The sequence below is a fragment of the Styela clava genome, chromosome 6, assembly GCF_964204865.1.
Source record: "Styela clava chromosome 6, kaStyClav1.hap1.2, whole genome shotgun sequence".
NCBI classification, from domain to species: domain Eukaryota; kingdom Metazoa; phylum Chordata; class Ascidiacea; order Stolidobranchia; family Styelidae; genus Styela; species Styela clava.
The window spans coordinates 14,868,267-14,886,803 of record NC_135255.1 but is presented as its reverse complement, the minus strand read 5'-3'; the positions used below and the strand labels follow the sequence as shown (position 1 = coordinate 14,886,803).

Below are 18,537 nucleotides of genomic sequence, written 5' to 3'. Positions count from 1 at the left end.
AAGACGGAATAAAAACATACGCCAATGCCAAATCTCACTTCTGTAAGTGTCTTTGTCAATATTTATTAGAGAATGGGAGCGCAGTAAGATTATTGGAAAAAACTAGTACTATTTTGGGATAAAGTGATTTATTTTTCCTTCATAAAATTTTCCATGAATTGGATTCAATGAAATCCAGTTTTTTTGTAATTAATCCATTAGTTGTCATCGTTCATTTTTCAAAAAAGTTTTGAAATACAAGTTATCGTTTTTTATTTACTGATATTTTTAGGAAATATTTAATTGTAGTTTCATTTATGGATATGCTATTGTTAATGACATGATAACAACTAGTTGTTCTGTTTTATTTATTATGATCTTAATTCTCAAAATATTTTATTTGTTTTAACTATATTACAATATTACTACCCACAATATTAAAATATCACAATACTATCCAAACCACACAATACACAGAAACGACTTCTATGGACATACCCACCCACACACCCTGTACAATATATATATATAGACATTTTTGATGGTGGTGAATGGTGATATTCAAGCTGTTGGAAATCAAGGTGCAGCTCTGATATAACGTTGGATATTTATATGCCTGGAGAAAAAATTCACGGTCTATTCATCTATTTCTGATTGGAAAACGCAACTGAGGTTTTCTACTTGCGGCTGTGGATCTGTCGTCGTGTGGTGGGGCATTGAGTGAATACAACAAAATATTTTCATGCTCAACTGATGCCTTTGGTATCCGAAGACAATGCAGTTGTAATTAAATCGTCTTTTTGCCATGAAACTAAACTTATCTTCGCGTGAAAGTTCACATTTTTCTATCATAAATACTCATTTTATTCACGGACCAACAGTGTGAAACATCTTTTGAATGATTTCAATTTTAGAATTTGGCGTTTCGAGGCATTTCTACTGGCTCAAATATTGACGACTTCTGTATAGCACGAGGACTTATTCGTTCATAACAATTCCTAAATCTAGACATTAAAAATGTTCTATTGCATTCAAGGAATTTATTATTTCAATTGTATGAAACTATTTGAATTGACCACGGAGATTATATAACATATTGATTATATTTTAGAACCGGGGCTTTCGCGGAAGCAAATTGTGTGTTTGAGTCGGATGTTTGAGAAGCATCTAAGAAGGCGTAGAGAGTGAGTGTTTATTTATATCTTAAATGCAACACGTTGGGCTGAAAGTAAAATTCAATCAAAGGCTATTTTTACTCTTTAATATCCAGAATACGAGCAGCAATGCAAAGCGCACGAATTCATATGTCAGCGGTAAATTATCTTCCGAATTACTTCTCTCAAATTTTTCGTGAACTAGTTCACTAGGGCTTCGCCGATATTTTACATACGGTGTCAAGATTTGCTTTGAATAATTTCAATGAAAGGATAACATCCAATCAATCGGAGGTAGTTTAAGCTGTTTCATGAGATTTATTCCGTGCTACGGCATTTCGTGTCAATTCTGAAACATGTTTCTTCTATGTTTTTATCAACTTCGATTTTCTGTGTTCAGCAAACGATTGAAAGCAGTTCAGGCTCGAAAATGGGTGTTGTGGAACAGACAACCAAAATATATCAATCTGAGCATATCGAGGTTGTAATTTTGTAAATTTTAAAAATTAGGAACAATAATATTTCTTCCATATTTTTTGTCCCAATCATTTTATTTTTATTTTTCAGAAATCAAATAACGGCGAAGAACTAACGAAGTGAATATGTTATTGATAAGCATTCTTTTTGAAAGGTCGTTGTATATTGTTTATTTTTTATCACAAAAGCTTCCTAATTTTTTCAATTTTTACATGTAGACAGGGGCAAAGACCTCGCCTGAAAATTAGGAATTTTCAAATTGAATATTCTATGTCAAGTTAATATAATGCTCTCCCCACTTTATCTGAATGCAAAATATTAAATTTACAAATAAACTTTTAGCGAACTTGAAAAACTTCGAGCGGAGAATGCATCATTGAGAGAAAAGAATGAACATGTCAATGTAAACACTGTTTCGTAGAAACTTCGAGAAAAGTTATGGTCAGTCACCGACGAATTGGCGAAATATTCAAAGGTTAGTAATATACGTATTATTGTTTTTCCATTTTATCAAAACGTGTTGCATATCAAGTTGTCGTTTTCTCAATGAAAACAACCATTGTTGTTGGATTACTCACCAAATTTTAATAAAGCGCGTCAAAAGAAAAAGCCTATCAACTAACAGTTGTTAGATTCAGGGAAAATTAATATTGAATATTTATCGTTATATTATCATAGCGTGGACAAAGAAAACATGCAATTCAAAATGGGGAACATAGTTGTTAGATTCAGGGAAAATTAATATTGAATATTTATTGTTATATTATCATAGCGTGGACAAAGAAAACATGCAATTCAAAATGAGGAACATCAGGGAATCCCAGACAATAGCAATGAAAAAAGATGTAAAAATGTTGGCAAAAATTTTGCCGTAGCTAAATCGAAACAGCACTATGGAAATATTAAGCACGTGACAAACAGGTAAGTTACACAATAAAGAAAGAAGATTAATTTAGTAGCGAACTAGCGATTATCAGATATTCTCTTTGATTTCCCAGTAAATCCAGTGTTAGCTTCAAACCATGTTCTTGGTCTGTAAAAATAATCTAAAATGATTTCGCTTAATTCGTGTGACACTAATCGAATTTTCTACATAAAATTTCAGGTTTTCTGATCAACGCTGGGAAAAGAAGATCAATGTTAGTATTTATAAATCTCCTTCGCGTTGAATAAATTCTACGAAGTCGTTTATTTAACAATTGGCAGAATATTTTCTATTGTTCTAAGTGGATTTTTTGCCCGAGCATGTCAAGATATATATAATGTCAAAAAAATTGAACGTCTTGAAGACAATAGCATTGACTTCATAATTACGCTTCAAGTTATTATTTAATATTTTTACGTTATGTCCAGTCATCAAAAGTTACCATTAAAAAAGAATGTTCCATACTAAAAAGTTATAACAAAACATTTAATTTTTCATTCATTTATTTAGAATTGCGCAAGAAAAAGCGTAAATACATACGAAAGTAAATACCCAGGTTTTGCTTCGGAATATCGAGGAGCGTTTGAAACAAAATTAATAAGTATGCTGTATTGTGATAATAAAATAGGCTTAATTGTTTACCTGTGGCAATATCGGCACTTCAACACGATTTGAATAGCACGTACCTGCGAACAATAATGAGTTCCTAAACTTTATATTTAGCTGATTAGACTTAATGGTCAATTTATCATTATTATTTCAATTTATTATTTTGTTTTGTATATTTTGTTGTTACAGCTTCATGCGATTACTCGAGGAGAAGTTGACAAAATACCGTTTGATGAAATCAAATACGGTGAGTTTTATTAATATCTTCTTGATTGCTATCTCTATAAAGAAATTAGGATTATGGCAAGTCAATCTTCGGTACTGCAGGCACAGCGGACTTCAAAGTTGTATTCATAAAGAGGTGCACGTAGCCTACATCTCAGTAATTTGGGCCCAAATTCCAATGCATGTGTCTGTCGTGTTAGTATGGTTAGTTTTTTAAGCGCATTGCCCACATTATATTACTTAAATGAATTTTGGAACTCTTGTTGAAAATTTAAGTTTTTTTTACTTTTTAGGTTATCACAACATCAGATGGCCCGGGATTGTTTGTTCGCCGTCTTCACCGATTATTTCCTATTCGCAATAATATCGATTTTATTTTAATTATTTCTATTTATATATTTCTCTCATATATATATATTTTATAATTTTAAAATATATTTTTTTTATTTACAATAATATCTTCATTCTAATTATATATATTTGTATAATTATTTGAAAAAATATGTTATACCTCTATTGTATTAAATAAAAATATATGAATAATTTTTAGTTCATTTTCGAGTATGGTCCTTCGGACATGGTATTTGCTCTATATCGCGAACACATAGTTGATATTGAGACATTTCATAGAATGTTCACACTTGAGCTGGGTGGATACCAAGTAGAGTTTCATAATAGAGTTTTCACACTGTCTGCATCTTTCCATTTCACAATTTTTTGACCGAAAATAGTTTCGAAGGAGGTGAACAGAAAAGTCTCAACGACGCATAAAAACAATACGGACTGCAGTGACACACGTGAAAAAAACGGGATTAATCAGATTTCTAGCTTGTGATAATAACGCAGGAGTTAATTTTAGGAAATAAAGTGATAAACGCAAACACATATGTTAGCCAGGACAATATAGATCTTACATTGTGATTGTCGTCAAAACCTATATAAATTGTCACGCATGTGGTGCACACATGAGGGGAACATTTGGAATTTTCATGATTATTGCTGTTAGATCGTTGCTTGCCATAAATGGATATATAATTTATATATAAGAAGCTGTTGTGTTTCAGAAGCACAGAGGATCACCCTGTTAGACTCCATCTGATTGTTTTTTAGCTGGTAAAGATCCAAACTACAGAACAGAATTTATTACTGCAAAATATAGACAGGTTTATTAATAATGAAGAAAATGTTGCAACTATATAAATTAGCACAGTATTTGTTAGAATTTGAGTAAAATATATTCACAATGGCAGTAATTGTTGAGTAGGAATGTCAAGAATAATATCCTCGTCTGGTGCGCATCTGAAAAAACAAATTTTCATATGTTTACTCATAAAAACTCTTTCTACAAGTCGTCACTAAAGCTTAGATTCGGAGATTGGCAAAGTCTGCCTAGTTTACTGCAGCTGCGTTCGAATGATACATGAATGAGATGTTTTGTACTCATGCGAAACATTTATTTGTCAGGCTGATTCAAATCAAACCTCGACAAAGAAGTATTTGGCAATCATGTAAACCTTTGTCTTGACCTCTTTTATAGCATGAAATTTTTTCATTCCAATAAAAACTCACATTTTCTTTGGCAAAAAGGCTTCCGGAAAAACGAACGGTCGTACATAAGATTGTGGGGCTCTTTTTAATTCTTTAATTTCTTTTTTCAAACCATAAATTTCATCTTCACAATCTAGAACACCCTGCAATCAAGAAACAATCAGGAATTTCAAATGTTTTTTTTTACATTGAATGATTTTTAGTCCGGTTTCCCAAAATAAATGCAAACCAGACATCATTAAACAATTCATGCTCAACAAAGTGAAAACACTTTATGAAATAACCTTATCAAGCAATGAAACTAGGAAGAACGGTAAGTTGTCTTGTGAGGGGAAAACTAAAATCAGTTTTGTGCCTAGCATATTGTGGCTCTCCTCCAACTGCTATGTGGCCCCCTTGAAGGGCCACGGACCCCCGGTTGAAAACTGCTGCTCTATAGAATTAAATTTGGATATATACGAATCGTAACATCCCGATTTGAATTTCGATTCGAAACTTAAATCCCTAGATGCCACAAATGCCAAGCCAATCAATAATAACTGCTATTTCATGAGTATTCCAAAGACACTCAGACCTTTATAATTGGGCCTTCAAAAATTTAACAATGTGGTTGAAGAATTCTCACAATTTACTAGGTATTTACTACCAAAAAATAGAATAGGATATTTTAAATTCGATTCAAGTATTCTAGAATAGTAAATTATTCTGAATTGCCCATTCCTACTCCTACCCTTCTTTGTTCTTCAATTTCAAGCTTTAAAACTGTATTATGCCAGGCCATGTGTTGCAATCCGGCCGGTACCATCTTTACAAAAGCAGTTTCTGCAGCACTTTCCATTATATCCTTTATTCTCGTCTCCCTACTATTATGTAACTTGACGCTTTCGCCTGCAGTTATTCGTTCCAACTCATGACGTTCATTCTGATAAATTAAAATATCAATGGTGAGACTGGGATGAGGTAAGACATTCTCAGTGCTCAAAAAACAAATATTTTTACATACCTTTTGCTCTTGCGCAACATTAACAACACTTTTTCTTAATTTTGATATTTGCATGGATTTAACTGGATATTCCTTGTCTTTGTAAGTCCTTAATACCTGTAAAAATATCAGCATTAGGTTCAATTTTGACTGTTTGAATGGACCCGTAATCATTCAGCCTCTTGAGTGTTCCGTTTGGTTCTCATTCTTTATTTTGGAGCATTGGCCTCCATTAACTGATGCGAAAAGATCTATGATGCTGTAATAATCAATGCAAATAGTGCTGTATTGATTGGTGGATAATTATGCGCCGAGGGCGTAAATCCTGCATCAAGAATGTTCAATTTTTGTAGTTACTCAGTTTTTCATGAATCGCTTTTTTGTTAACTCTTTAACCTAGTTTGAGCCACTGAAATATATTTACGATATCTCTCCAATGCAGCATTCGTACCCAATTTTTAACACCCTGGGTGAGGTAATGGGAATGTGATTTGAACCTGAGATTTTTAGCCTGCGAAGCAAACATAGTTATCTCAATAAGTTTACCTGCAAATCTTGTTGAAGATCCTTGAGTTGCGTGTCAAGATTTAAAACCTCATTTTCCAAATCTAAAAAATTGTTGATAATATTTTTATGAGGTCATACAGAAACAAATAAAAAAGTTTGTTGGCATGTATGCAAACAAACTTAAACACGAGACCTGACTTGAGAGATACCGCCTTGAGACTATATATTGCATATTTTTGGATGATTATTTATTGGAGTTTCTTGAATAAACAAAATTTCATTCGCATACAAATAATCGCACTCACTGGATCTCTCGTCACTGAGCTGTTCTGACGTAATATCCAAATCTCGTTGGGCTTGTAATTCATCTTCAATATGAGCTCTTCGAAGAGCTTTTGAAGCGCCGCTGTACTCTTCATATTTTTCAAGCAATTGAGTAACAGTTTTATGTGCATTGGATGAAACTTTGTCAATTTCAGCTTGTAATGATTGATTTTGTTTTGATAGTAAATCACACAATTCTCTAAAGAAATTTTTCACAAGAAATAGTTTTTATAAGATAACAAAAGCACAACCATTTATGATATATTCCACCTTTTGTCTACTTTTGTCTAAAATTCTGTTTGTTATTTGTTCAATCTTCAAAGAATCCTTATTTAGCTTTACACGCAAATTGTGCTATATCTTCTGCACATTTTGAATAGTTTATGATTCGTGTATGAAGATATATTACAATAACAGTAAATAGAGTAAGTCTTGACCAGGGGTGGGCAAGGTTTCTAGACCAGGGGCCAAAAATTTCGCCCACCTAGTCTGACGGGCCATGTAAGTGTGACGTAAAAAGTTAAAAATTGCGGTGGTACACATGCAAAAGTGGAAAACAATAAGCCTCGTGCCGAAACATAATTTGATCACAGTCTCAACAAATTCTTCAAATCAACAAATTCATCAAATTTTGGTTTCAGTTTGATTGTGGTAGCATCAGGCGGGCCAAATTGAATTACCCAACGAGCCGGATTTGGCCCGTGGGCCGTAGTTTGCCCATGTCAGGTCTTGACCTACACCAAACAAAGTACTATTTCCTCCTGAAAACAACATTTCTTTCTGGAGCCGATTATGAAACACCTACTTATATGAATGGACTGAACAAAACTGAATTGCGAATGTCTGAGCTCTGTTCATCTTGCCTTATTTGAATCGAAGAATCAATAAAATAAATGATACCTATACTGGTGCACTGATTTTTTCTTGGCATCAATTTGTAACGTCAGGATTGCAATTCTCTCTTTGCTCTCTATTTCAGCAGTATGATCAACAGGAGGCAGTCGTTTATTCCATGGATGCAAACATAACGAAGAACAACTTGTTCCACTCACACCTGGATTGAATAACAAAGTCAGTAAAAGGCACAATTGTATTGTACCATACTTCAAAGTTATACAAAAATATCACAATATTCTGTCTTAAAAAAAATACGCTATTTAAAGATGGGTGGGAAGATTGGACCTAATATTTCATGTGTCTTATACTGAAAATGTGTGAATTAGGATCCGAGTGTACATTATTCCCCTTAATATATTTTAAACTCTATATTTGGTAATATCATAAGTCAAAACAGTGAATGAGCATCACTCAAGATGATACAATCAGTCTTTTCACATAGAACTACATACATTATTTAAAATTGGTTTAGCTCTCACGTAAAAATTTTGATACATCTGATAGGAAAATACTATAATATTCCTTATTCGTCTTAATTCTTCAAGTGTTCTGTGACACATATAATCTGTAGGCTATAAAAAGACCTCACTGAATGCTTACAGCTATGTTCACCTGATGCAACTACACTAAAAACCTACCAGTAGAGACGGTATAAGTTTCCGAGGCAGAAATACTATCAGTTCTGCTTCTATATCTCGCTAAAGTTCTGTCTTGTATTTCTGCAATTGATCCTGTAATGCTGAGTTTTTCTATCAAACTATAAAGCGACATCGTTTCTCATCAATCTTCTGTCTGACAACAAATTTCTCAAATTTGTTTGTAATTTCTGGCAAAATTGAACATAAATAATATTACTAATAAAGTAACAAATAAACTTGCAATTATAATCTATGCCAAGAATGCTGATATTGAATCGACCACCTTTACTTTGATTGGCGTACAAGCATTTTCTGCCAATTTACATCTAGAATTCTTACTTAGAGCTTGCAAATCAAGTTTTATTGGTGTAAACAAATTAATATATTCCCAACTTGCCTATAACGAGTAACTAACAGCATTGAATAGACAGTTGGACAATGAAGAAAATAACTAGTATAAGTATAAGTTTATTTCGACTCCATAATCAGCATAACAATACATTTGACAGATAAAAACAAATAAATAAAAACTGATTATGAAATCAGGGGAGCAAACAAAACCTTAGATAAGGTTTATAACGTACAAAATATAAGATGGAAGGTTTTGCCAAGAGGAAGTGGTACGTGTTTACTCACCTAAAATTATTAAGTTAATTCACACACGCTATTTCTATTTGTGATGAAAAATAAATAATTACTGGTGACTGGTATTACTAAATCCCAAACTAATAACTTTTCTTCAAACCCTGCTCTCACCCAGGCTTATTAATTTCATTACAACTTGAAAATTGTCACTGAAAACACATTTTTTTGTGTCCCACATTTCTAATTTTGTATCTACATAAGTAATTTACGGTAGTGAACGTAGCCTATATATTTTACCAGTCAATGGCCTCGGTAACGAAGTTTTCTTTGGCTTTGTCTTGACAACAGTTTTCTGGGGTGGGAGTAATGGTGGCTGAGGTAATGGCACTCTTTGCCACTGTGAATAATCCTGAACAAATTAAATAAAACAAGTAAATATATGAAGCACATTGGCATAAAAAGAATTAAATAAAACTGAATTTGGGGCAGAATGTTATATTTTAAGTTATTTATTGATAATAGAGATGCAAAAAAACACTATTTGACTATGTGTGGGTAATGGGTATAACGTTATAACTTAAACCGTTATAGTATGGGATTTACATATTTATCCATGTGCAAAGAAAAGCCGATAAGACAGCTTAATCATATGGCGAACCACATCTGAATGATTTTTTCAGTAGTAGGGTCCATGCTTCCGAAAACAAACAATATAACTAATCCCATACCCGACTTGGAATGGTAACCGGACGAGAGGCCGTGGTTGGCCATATGGATAAGCCGTCTTATCGGCTTTCCTCTCCCCCGGGATAAATATGTAAATCCTAAATCCTAGGGTATGCAAGTTTAACAATACCAGCGGATATTACCTTGAATTCGACAGACAGTTTTCCTTCCAATGCTCTGATAATTTCCGCTTGAATCTCTTCTGGTGTCTTTGTAAATCTACTGACAGCAGCTCGCCCCCAGTTAGAAGCAAGCTGCTCAGAAACAGGCATATTCAGTGGCATTTTAATTCTTGATTCCTCAAAATCTACTCAATCACGTAATGGTTTCTATAGTTACTATAAACCGGAAATGAACTTTGAACCATATCGTGCCCTTTGGTAAGTCAGCTCAGATAACGCGACATAACAGAACATACACATAGTAAGACATGGACTAAAAATATGATAGAATAATTTTGACCTATGATTATAATTTAATTCTAGTCTTGTGCTTTATGATGCAACTTAATTCGGAATTCATGTCACAAGCATTATTTTATGCGGGCATGGCGAATACCGGATCGTACAGTTTGCATATTAGGTGCAAATAAAAGTATTTTTCCACGACAACAACTATAATACTAGAAACAACAACAATCCGAAAACTCCAAATCACACAATACGGACTAAAATGACTTGGGAGATATAGCATGTAGCATTACGTATGTACAACTTACTTACCATATACAAGACAATACTTACTTCCCCTTTTATCATGAACAGTCACTCAAAAATGCAATGTTACCGCTAACCGAGAAGATGGTGTCATTTTTTGTTCATTATTGCAAAAATGATATCATAAAATGTTACCGAAATTTTGGCTGCGGTAGATCAACGGTCCAGCAACCCACGTGACTACGTGTTGTTTGTTGATTTACCATGTGAGCTCTCGACAGATGCGGTGTTTTACAGTTTTGGTATAAGTTTGTTCTTTGTATAGTTTTTGTATATTCTTTTACGTTTGTGCGAGATAATGCTCTAAAAAATCATTGTCGAGATTTTTTGATCTTCGATGTGAATACGCTGATATAAATAACTATAAAATTGAGGCCCATTCGTTACCGGTACGACTGTGCCTGTGCAGCTGTACGAGCACAAGGCATCGTGCTGGAATATAAGTTAATTTCGACTCCATAATCCTGTAATCAGCATAACAATAAAATGATTGGTGAAAATAAATAAATAAAAACTGCTTATGAAATCAGGAGAGCAAACAAACCTTAGATTAGGTTTAAAACGTACAGAATTTATATAAGATGGAAGGAATATAGTCAGATAGTTGGAGTCAATTACCAAAAATAAGTTATATTAAGACTAATGCATTTTATAGATCTCTATCAACTTATTTTGAGGTATTTATATTACAATTCAGTAATCTGTGGCAAGTTTATTTTTGAAGATGTAAAAATGAGGCAGTTAGTCACATTTTGGTGTGCACCAGTCTGCCATTGTAATACTGTAATGAATATTTTTTGACATAAATAATGGCAAGGACCAAAAATCCAATCTCAAAATGTTTGGATAAGTTAGATGCTTTAATTTAACTAATGAATTTAAACAAAATATCTTCATCAGATGTTTTTTGTGATGTCACATTCATGACATTACTGTCTTTTTATTCAATGCCTAATTATATTCTCAGTCATGTCTACCAAAGAAATAATAACCCTTCAATTTGGGCATTATGCAAACTTCGTTGGTACACACTGGTGGAATATACAGGAGTCATCATTTCAATATAGTAATTCTGCTACAGGTGGTGAAAAGGAAGAAATAGATCATGATGTTTTATTTCGAGAAGGTGAAACAGCAAGGGGTGCAATAACATTTACTCCTCGACTTGTCCTGGCCGAATTAAAAGGTGGATTAGGCAGCCTGAAATCCAGTAGTGTTCTTTACGATGAAAACGAAATGGAAAATCTCATGGCAATTGCTTGGCATGGTGATGTCGATGTCCACGAACAATCTTGCGAACCTAAAAATCAATTTTTGATGGATCTTGATAACGATCAATATCTTGAAATGCCAAAAATGAATGGAAAAACTGATGCAAAATCGAATCATCATAAACCATATGAACTAGAAAAAGATGTTAAAGTGTGGTCTGATTATTTGAGAACATATCTTCATCCAAAATCAATGATGATAATAAATGAATACAGCCATAAATCAGAAAATGATTCTTTCGATTTATGGACGAAAGGTACAAATATGAAAAAAACTCTTGAAATAATTGAAGAAAAAATCAGATTTTATGCTGAAGAATGTGATCAGATGCAGGGTTTTCACATCCTCGCTGACTCGTACAATGGTTTCGCTGGACTAACATCCTCTGCTTTACAATACCTACATGACGAATTCTCATCCAAGCAATTGATTACTTTTCCTTTATTTCCAACAGAGTTTCATGAAGACTCGAAAACAAAATCATTAAAAAGAAACTTGAACAAAGCTTTGTCTTTGCCAATATTTATGGAGCATTCCTCTTTAGTATGTCCTTTATCATTATGTTTAGAAAGTTTTCCTGATATAACAAGTCGTAGCATTCCCCACTTAATCTATGATGCGAATTTAAACTATCACACGAGTGCAATATTAGCCTCAGCACTTGATACTGCGACACTGCCTCACAGATTAAAGGGAAACAGTGGAATATATCTAAACCAGTTTTGTGATAATATCACATCAGCTTCAAAAAATTTAGCGTCCATGTCAATTTCGATGCCATTCCCATTACTTTCTTCCACCAGAACTTGGCTCGACCAAGATTTTTTGACATTGTCTGAATTTTTGAATAGTCATCTCGAAAAAGATCCATGGAACCTTATTAGTCAAGGTTTTGATGCGGGATGTTCATCACAATCTATAGTTGATGAAGTATATTCTCAAAGCTTAACACTTCGTGGTCTACCTAGCAACAAACTTATGTCTTATTCTGTTCCTAATTGTGGTGTGTTTTCACAATGTTCAACACAAGATGATCTGCTTAATTTCTATTTGAGCAAAAGGTTTTATGGTTGCCAGAACTCAGTATTTTCATTGTCAGAGGCAATGAATACTACAGCACCATTCCCACAGTTTTTTGACAAGAGGGTCACATACAACGGTCTTTTGACTAATATTGGTTCAAATCCAACGTTCCAACCTTGGCAGCAACAAAAGGCTGACCGATCTGCCATAAGACTTAAACACAGCAGAAATGGGGATTGCTCTGGAGGTGCGGAATTAACCAATGGCCATACAAATGGCTGTGATAAATCTGGCTTTAGTTCTCATGTTGAATCTATTCCAGTATTAACAAATATACAGTGTTCTTCAAAGGCCGTTAACGTTCTGAAATCATCTGCCTTATGTCTAAAGCAGGCTAGAACAAGGCATTTCTCTTTCCATCTAATGGAAACTGAAAACTTAGAAACTGTCATTGAAAACTTATGTACATTACAGGATGAATATAAAACACATGGACAAATTACAGATGAAAGTGATTCTGATGGCGATTTATAGTTTATCGTGTTGTACATTGCATTTTCTGCCAACTAATTATGAAAATAACTCCAAATTGGGCATGTTGTAATGATTCAATCCGTATTCGTATGAATTGAAACTCTATTTGTATATGCGGTACTATAATTAATACGTATTTGACTATGTAAAATTTGCACGATGTAGAAAACGCTTACAATAATTAATAAAGCGATGTCAATGGCAGATATCCACAATAAATTTTTCGTTTTCAAGTTATAAATTGGAATGTGGGACATATTATATTATCTCTCCTTCATTATCATTAATACTAAATCAAATTTGAATCGCACTGTGTACTCGTATCTATAGTTCATTTTCGTACAATTTCATTCAGTTGCTGTACATTGTTCAATAAAATCATCGCCTTTTGTATAAAACTGCTTTGTTCCAGTTGTCAGGTTATCATTCCTACTCAGTTTCTGCTTAACAGTGATTTTTCCAGGGAGAAAGATAACTGAACAACGAAAAAGACTCGAGACTAGCATCTCTTGTATTCACTGTCTATGCCAGGGGTCACAAAACTATGGCCCGCAGGCCGAATTTTATCCGGCCCACAATAACATTCAAAAATGACGGAATTTTTTCCCAAAGGAAGTTTTCCTGAGCAACGTTTTCCTTTTTTATTTTGTAACATTGGCCAATCAGCAAGATGCAAAAAAAGTGACATAATAATAGGTCTTTTCTCATCCGCTCAGACACTTTTGTCACCCTGACAGATTTTCAGTTGTGGTTGTAAACGATACTTCGTTTTTGCAATTTAGAATGATATTCGTTAGTTTGGGAAATTTAAGTATGAATCAAATAAGTCAATCAGTCCGTTTCAACATAGTTTGAGATATATACGGCCCGCGGTTAAAAAAGTTTGGTGATCCCTGGTCTATGCTATCAATTGATTAACCATTCAGGTTTTAGCAAGTTGTCACTCCCAGTAGACCTCTAAATGTCACAGTTATGCATTATTGCTGTATGATGTATATATTTTAACAAGAAGCTAATTTTGATGTATGTAATCTACTCACAATGATATGAAAGAAGTTTAAACTATTACAAAGACTGGCTTATTCAATCCACACTGTCCAGTTTTTAGATATGTGGTAAGCCTCACAGCACGCTTCCAAGCCTGAAAATAAATTTCGCAGCCGCTTCAAAATCACCACCCAAATGCATAAACAACAGAGAATACGTTTCTTTTTATTTAATATGAAACATTCAATTAAATCGTATTATAATAAACAAATCGAAATAATTTGGCAATGAGTAAAAGTTGTGACAATATGCATAAGCTGCTGGTGGAAGTCCATGAAAACAAATTTTTCAACATCTGACCAGTAAAAATCAATCGAGGTCATATGAACGAGCAAACGCTACACAGACATTCTTGATTCCGGAGTAGCAAATTTGAACGACAAAACAGCAGTGTCATGGAGTAGAAAAACAAAATGGCAATCTTATTACCTACCCGCACTGATGCAGTTTTAATTTGTATTCAATGATCATTTTAAACTATTAATTCTTTGGCATGACGGCAACACACGCAGGATGATTGTATGCATACAATATTACATTACAATAATCTGTACAACTTGATACGAAAACTTTTTTAAAAATCAAATTTATAACACTGGAAAGATCTCAGTAAAGTATCATCTCTTAACACCTTAATCGAGGAAAAAATCTGAATCCTAAATGACAATACCTATATAGTTCAGGGGAACATTGTTTTATAACGAGGAATACACAAAAAATTGATTCAACAAAAACACAATTTCAGCTCCTCATTAACAACAAGGAACATGATTAGAGGGTTTGATTTATTTTTCAAAAAAATGTTATATCAACCATACAAATGATCCAAATCACCATTTTCACAGTGAAATCATGATCTATGTTGAATTTTATACGGTGAAATTTAGTAGATCAATATTTTGCTGTAATATAGTTAATTGACATGTTCGAGTTGAATTTCCGAACTGTCCAAATTTTGAATTGGAAGTCAGAATTTCATACTTTCTATGATGATAATGAAAGTCAAATTTTTCACTTCAGAGTCGAATTGATTTTATAACTGATATTAACAGTCTAATATTAAATTTGCTCTCATACACCAATGTTTTTTTATCGGAAATTTCGTTTTCACTGAGTTTTGAGCTGAAGTCCAGTCAAAAGTTTTTTTCGATTGTCATTTTACTCAAAATGACATCAGGGGTTGATTGTAAATTTTCCTCGACATACCTTCTTTACCTAATTAGTAAAAGAACATCTATGCCATATATTTGAACAAGTTGACTACGACTGCAGAAATTTGACAAACAGCCATTCCGAGAAATTTTTTAAATCTGTGGAAGAGTAATATATACTTTAAAAGTAAAAGAAAGAAAAAAATCTGGTACGTGAAGTACATAAAAAGTGCCGAAAGATGATAAAGAGAATGTAAAAAAAAAATCAATTATAATATTTTACAAAAAATAGGCTTTTGAATTTAGCATTAGCAGAAAACATTTCAACTTAAAGCAAATATACATTGTAATTAATAGAAGGCACAAAAACAAGTTTTGAAACTTATAAGTGTTGGCACACGGATTCCAGAGACAAGCAATAACTGAGCATTTACCCTGAGAAACCCATGCGAATTTGCTTCAATGCCGATTCCCCAAAACAGTAATGGTCTTAATACTCCATTCCACATTAATTAGCACAGTATCGATTATTTAAAATAAAAACGTTGACAGTGTGAGTTTTACGCACCTTTAGGACATTATTATTATATGAAATGGGTGCCAATACATAATTAAATTGGGCCGTAACGAAGCAGCTTTATGGCACTCCCAAGAACTTGAAATTCCGCATTAATAAAGCTAAACAATCCTTCATTCAGACCGACTAGTAATCCCAAATTTTAATAAAATTGTGTTCATAAATGGAATTCAGACAAATGGAACATCGGCCCCAAATTGTTGAAACTGAAAAGCCAGTGAAATAACAGTCAATTCATTAGAATCAAAATCATTCCTTATGTTACAAGTTTTTAAAACCAATTTGGCTTACATTGAATCGATGTAAAATAGTCATATTTTGAATAAGAAAATTTAGCAATGGGAAGACAAGACCAACTTGTGTTTGCGGAAGTTACAGAGTTTTATCACTTTCTCACTTATTGTCGTACTTCATCACATTTTCTTCGAGTCAGGAAGAAGAGTTGATGATCCTTGCTGGACCGCGTTTTCCGCTTGTTGTTGTAGGTTTTCAGGATCTGTTAATATCGAAGTTGTTGTTCCTAGTTCTTCTAATGAATTCACCACACCTATAATTGAATGTAAATTTATTTTAAAATGCTGAACATGAAATGAAAACTGAAATCATACAATTTGAAAAAATTTTCGTGTGGAAAGCTTCATTTTCCAACTTGGAGGTGAAAAAATTTTTATTAATAAGAGCGCAGTATTTCATAACAAAGCTGTCTTAAAAAAAAATTCCGGGTTTTGGACTACTAAAAAGCTTAAAACCAACTAAGAACTGTGACTGTGCATCTTACTTATTTACAATTATATTTATGTCAGTGCGGTGAGTGCGCTATTAATTCAAGTATAAACTAATACTAAACTATAAAAATGTTTGGTGAATGTATGAAATCAGGCCTCCCATCAAGTTTTTTCATCTACCCTATGCCATCTGTTTAGTAATGTCACAGATGTCAATATTACTTAAATCAGTAACGGAGCATCGCAGTACCCTTCGCATTTAAGGGGTCACCTATAGCTATACCGATGCTCATTGACCAGGGGCGTGCAACAGGCAACCCGCGGCCATTTAGTGTGGCCCTTGTCAACACTCAGATCTTTTCCCATCAAGAATAAAATCCTAATCCGATAGTTTCTGCTTAAGAATGCGCTCACATGGGTAAAATACAAGATTTTTCACTCTTGTCGCTGCATTAAATCTTTTAGTTTTGTTTAGCCAATTATTTCGTCTTGTCAGCTGACTTGTATAAGTGTTGCCACAACTTTCGTCAAAGCTGATGTTAACGCACTATGCAAGAACTCAAAATTTTGAGTGTCCCACCAAATATCAAATAAAATTTTGCATTGTGAAAATTTTCAAAAAAACTAAATTTTTTGTGTTGCTTAACTAGATATCTGAAGTTGGATATATGGACCACTGACAAAAAATGTTGCACACTCCTGTCATAGACAATTCTACTCTACTCCCTGAGTGAGTGTGAGTAAATTCTCTCTTATTTATAACTGTTACACACCTTTTCTTAACATTGGTAAAGAACAGCTTTTGTCGAGCCACATCACGCAAGATCTACATAATTCGTCTAAACTTGCCACAGAAACTGTCTGATCATACGAAGCAAACCATGGCTGTATAATCATGCTGAATATAAAAAATTTCCAATCCTGAAGAGTGCGATCCCGAATCCACTCATCAAAAACTATCTGCATTCTGTCTCCGCGATGTCTCGATACAGGTGCACCCGTAGCTGGAAGCTGTTGTTGGAAGTTACTAAAAATATAAGAATTTTGTTGGAAAGATTATAAAATAAACACCAAAAAAATGCATCAACACCAAACAAAACGAAAATAACTGATTTTTTCAAAGCAGGATCACCAGAATACGCTCAAAAGTAAAGAAAATTCCCTTAGAAGAAGTAACAAGACCAATTGCATGGTGACAGCTATAAAACTAATATTAAGATCATGTTGAGACCACAGTAAGATGTCATTTGCTGTGAAATTGTAAGCAACTCAGCTAATAGAAATACTTTCAGAAATTTAGACTATGGGATCAAATTTGAAAAAAAATTGGAAATTGCAATCCATAAAACCCCTAACATACTATTTTATGTGAACTAAAGCATTCCAAAATATTTAATTCAGACAACTGTGGAAAAATCAGATTTGAACTAATTTTTGATGGTATGATTCAATTCCCAACTCTTTTCGATAAATTTCCGCCATTGCCTATTTCCCATCTGTTTATTCCTCCCTCACAAAACATAATCTTTGTTTAATATTTAATAAATTCTTATTTTGTGATTGAATAGTTTATAATTGCCCATAAATGTGTATGAAATAAAGCTAAATAACTAAACGATATTGGTAAAAGAGATGATATAAACTAAGAAAATTTCTTCCTGAGGAGGGATTCCTAGACGTTGGAATATTAGAAATATAATTCCATGATAGTTATTGAAACTAAACTTATGATAACGATACAGTCAAATTAGACAACAATTAATCAAACCTAATATCTTCATTGAGAGATTCGATCCTCTGCTTTAATTGCTCAATCTCAGTCGTTGTTTGTTGACGAGCCGATTTCAACAGTTTGATGTGATTGCAAGATTTATTCAAAAGTACCGCTTTGCTCACCTGCTAAGCAGTAAAGTAAA

General features: G+C 33.4%; 3 protein-coding genes across 5 annotated transcripts in view; 1 reads left to right on the top strand and 2 right to left on the bottom strand.

Moving 5' to 3' along the window:
- Positions 1 to 4,496: 4,496 nt before the first annotated feature.
- Positions 4,497 to 9,975, bottom strand: LOC120331114 (uncharacterized protein C20orf96-like). 2 transcript variants are annotated; one of them, XM_039398150.2, is made up of 9 exons: positions 9,720 to 9,975; positions 9,148 to 9,259; positions 7,631 to 7,784; positions 6,712 to 6,929; positions 6,446 to 6,507; positions 5,921 to 6,016; positions 5,648 to 5,839; positions 4,939 to 5,060; positions 4,497 to 4,668 (listed from the first exon to the last, which is right to left on the bottom strand). In XM_039398150.2, the coding sequence occupies exons 1-9, from the start codon at positions 9,858 to 9,860 to the stop codon at positions 4,608 to 4,610; spliced, it is 1,158 nt and encodes a 385-aa protein (XP_039254084.2). In that variant the 5' UTR covers positions 9,861 to 9,975; the 3' UTR covers positions 4,497 to 4,607. The 2 variants fall into 2 exon arrangements, with proteins under 2 accessions (XP_039254084.2, XP_077969817.1); XM_078113691.1 differs by lacking the exon at positions 9,720 to 9,975 and adding an exon at positions 8,266 to 8,453.
- A 1,240-nt stretch (positions 9,976 to 11,215) lies between these two features.
- LOC120331672 (protein misato homolog 1-like) lies at positions 11,216 to 13,623 on the top strand. The gene has a single exon (XM_078113984.1). The coding sequence runs from the start codon at positions 11,262 to 11,264 to the stop codon at positions 13,119 to 13,121; it is 1,860 nt and encodes a 619-aa protein (XP_077970110.1). The 5' UTR covers positions 11,216 to 11,261; the 3' UTR covers positions 13,122 to 13,623.
- Positions 13,624 to 14,317: 694 nt separating this feature from the next.
- Positions 14,318 to 18,537, bottom strand: part of LOC120330789 (MLX-interacting protein-like) — a 34,070-nt gene continuing 29,850 nt past the window's right edge. The window contains exons 21-23 of one of the 2 annotated variants that reach the window (XM_039397705.2): positions 18,390 to 18,520; positions 17,395 to 17,648; positions 14,318 to 16,443 (exon numbers count right to left, since the gene is read on the bottom strand). In XM_039397705.2, coding sequence (XP_039253639.2) covers positions 16,310 to 16,443; positions 17,395 to 17,648; positions 18,390 to 18,520 — 519 coding nt within the window. In that variant the 3' untranslated portion in view covers positions 14,318 to 16,309. The remainder of the gene's footprint in view (positions 16,444 to 17,394; positions 17,649 to 18,389; positions 18,521 to 18,537) is intronic. The other variant, XM_039397706.2, reaches the window with a different exon arrangement.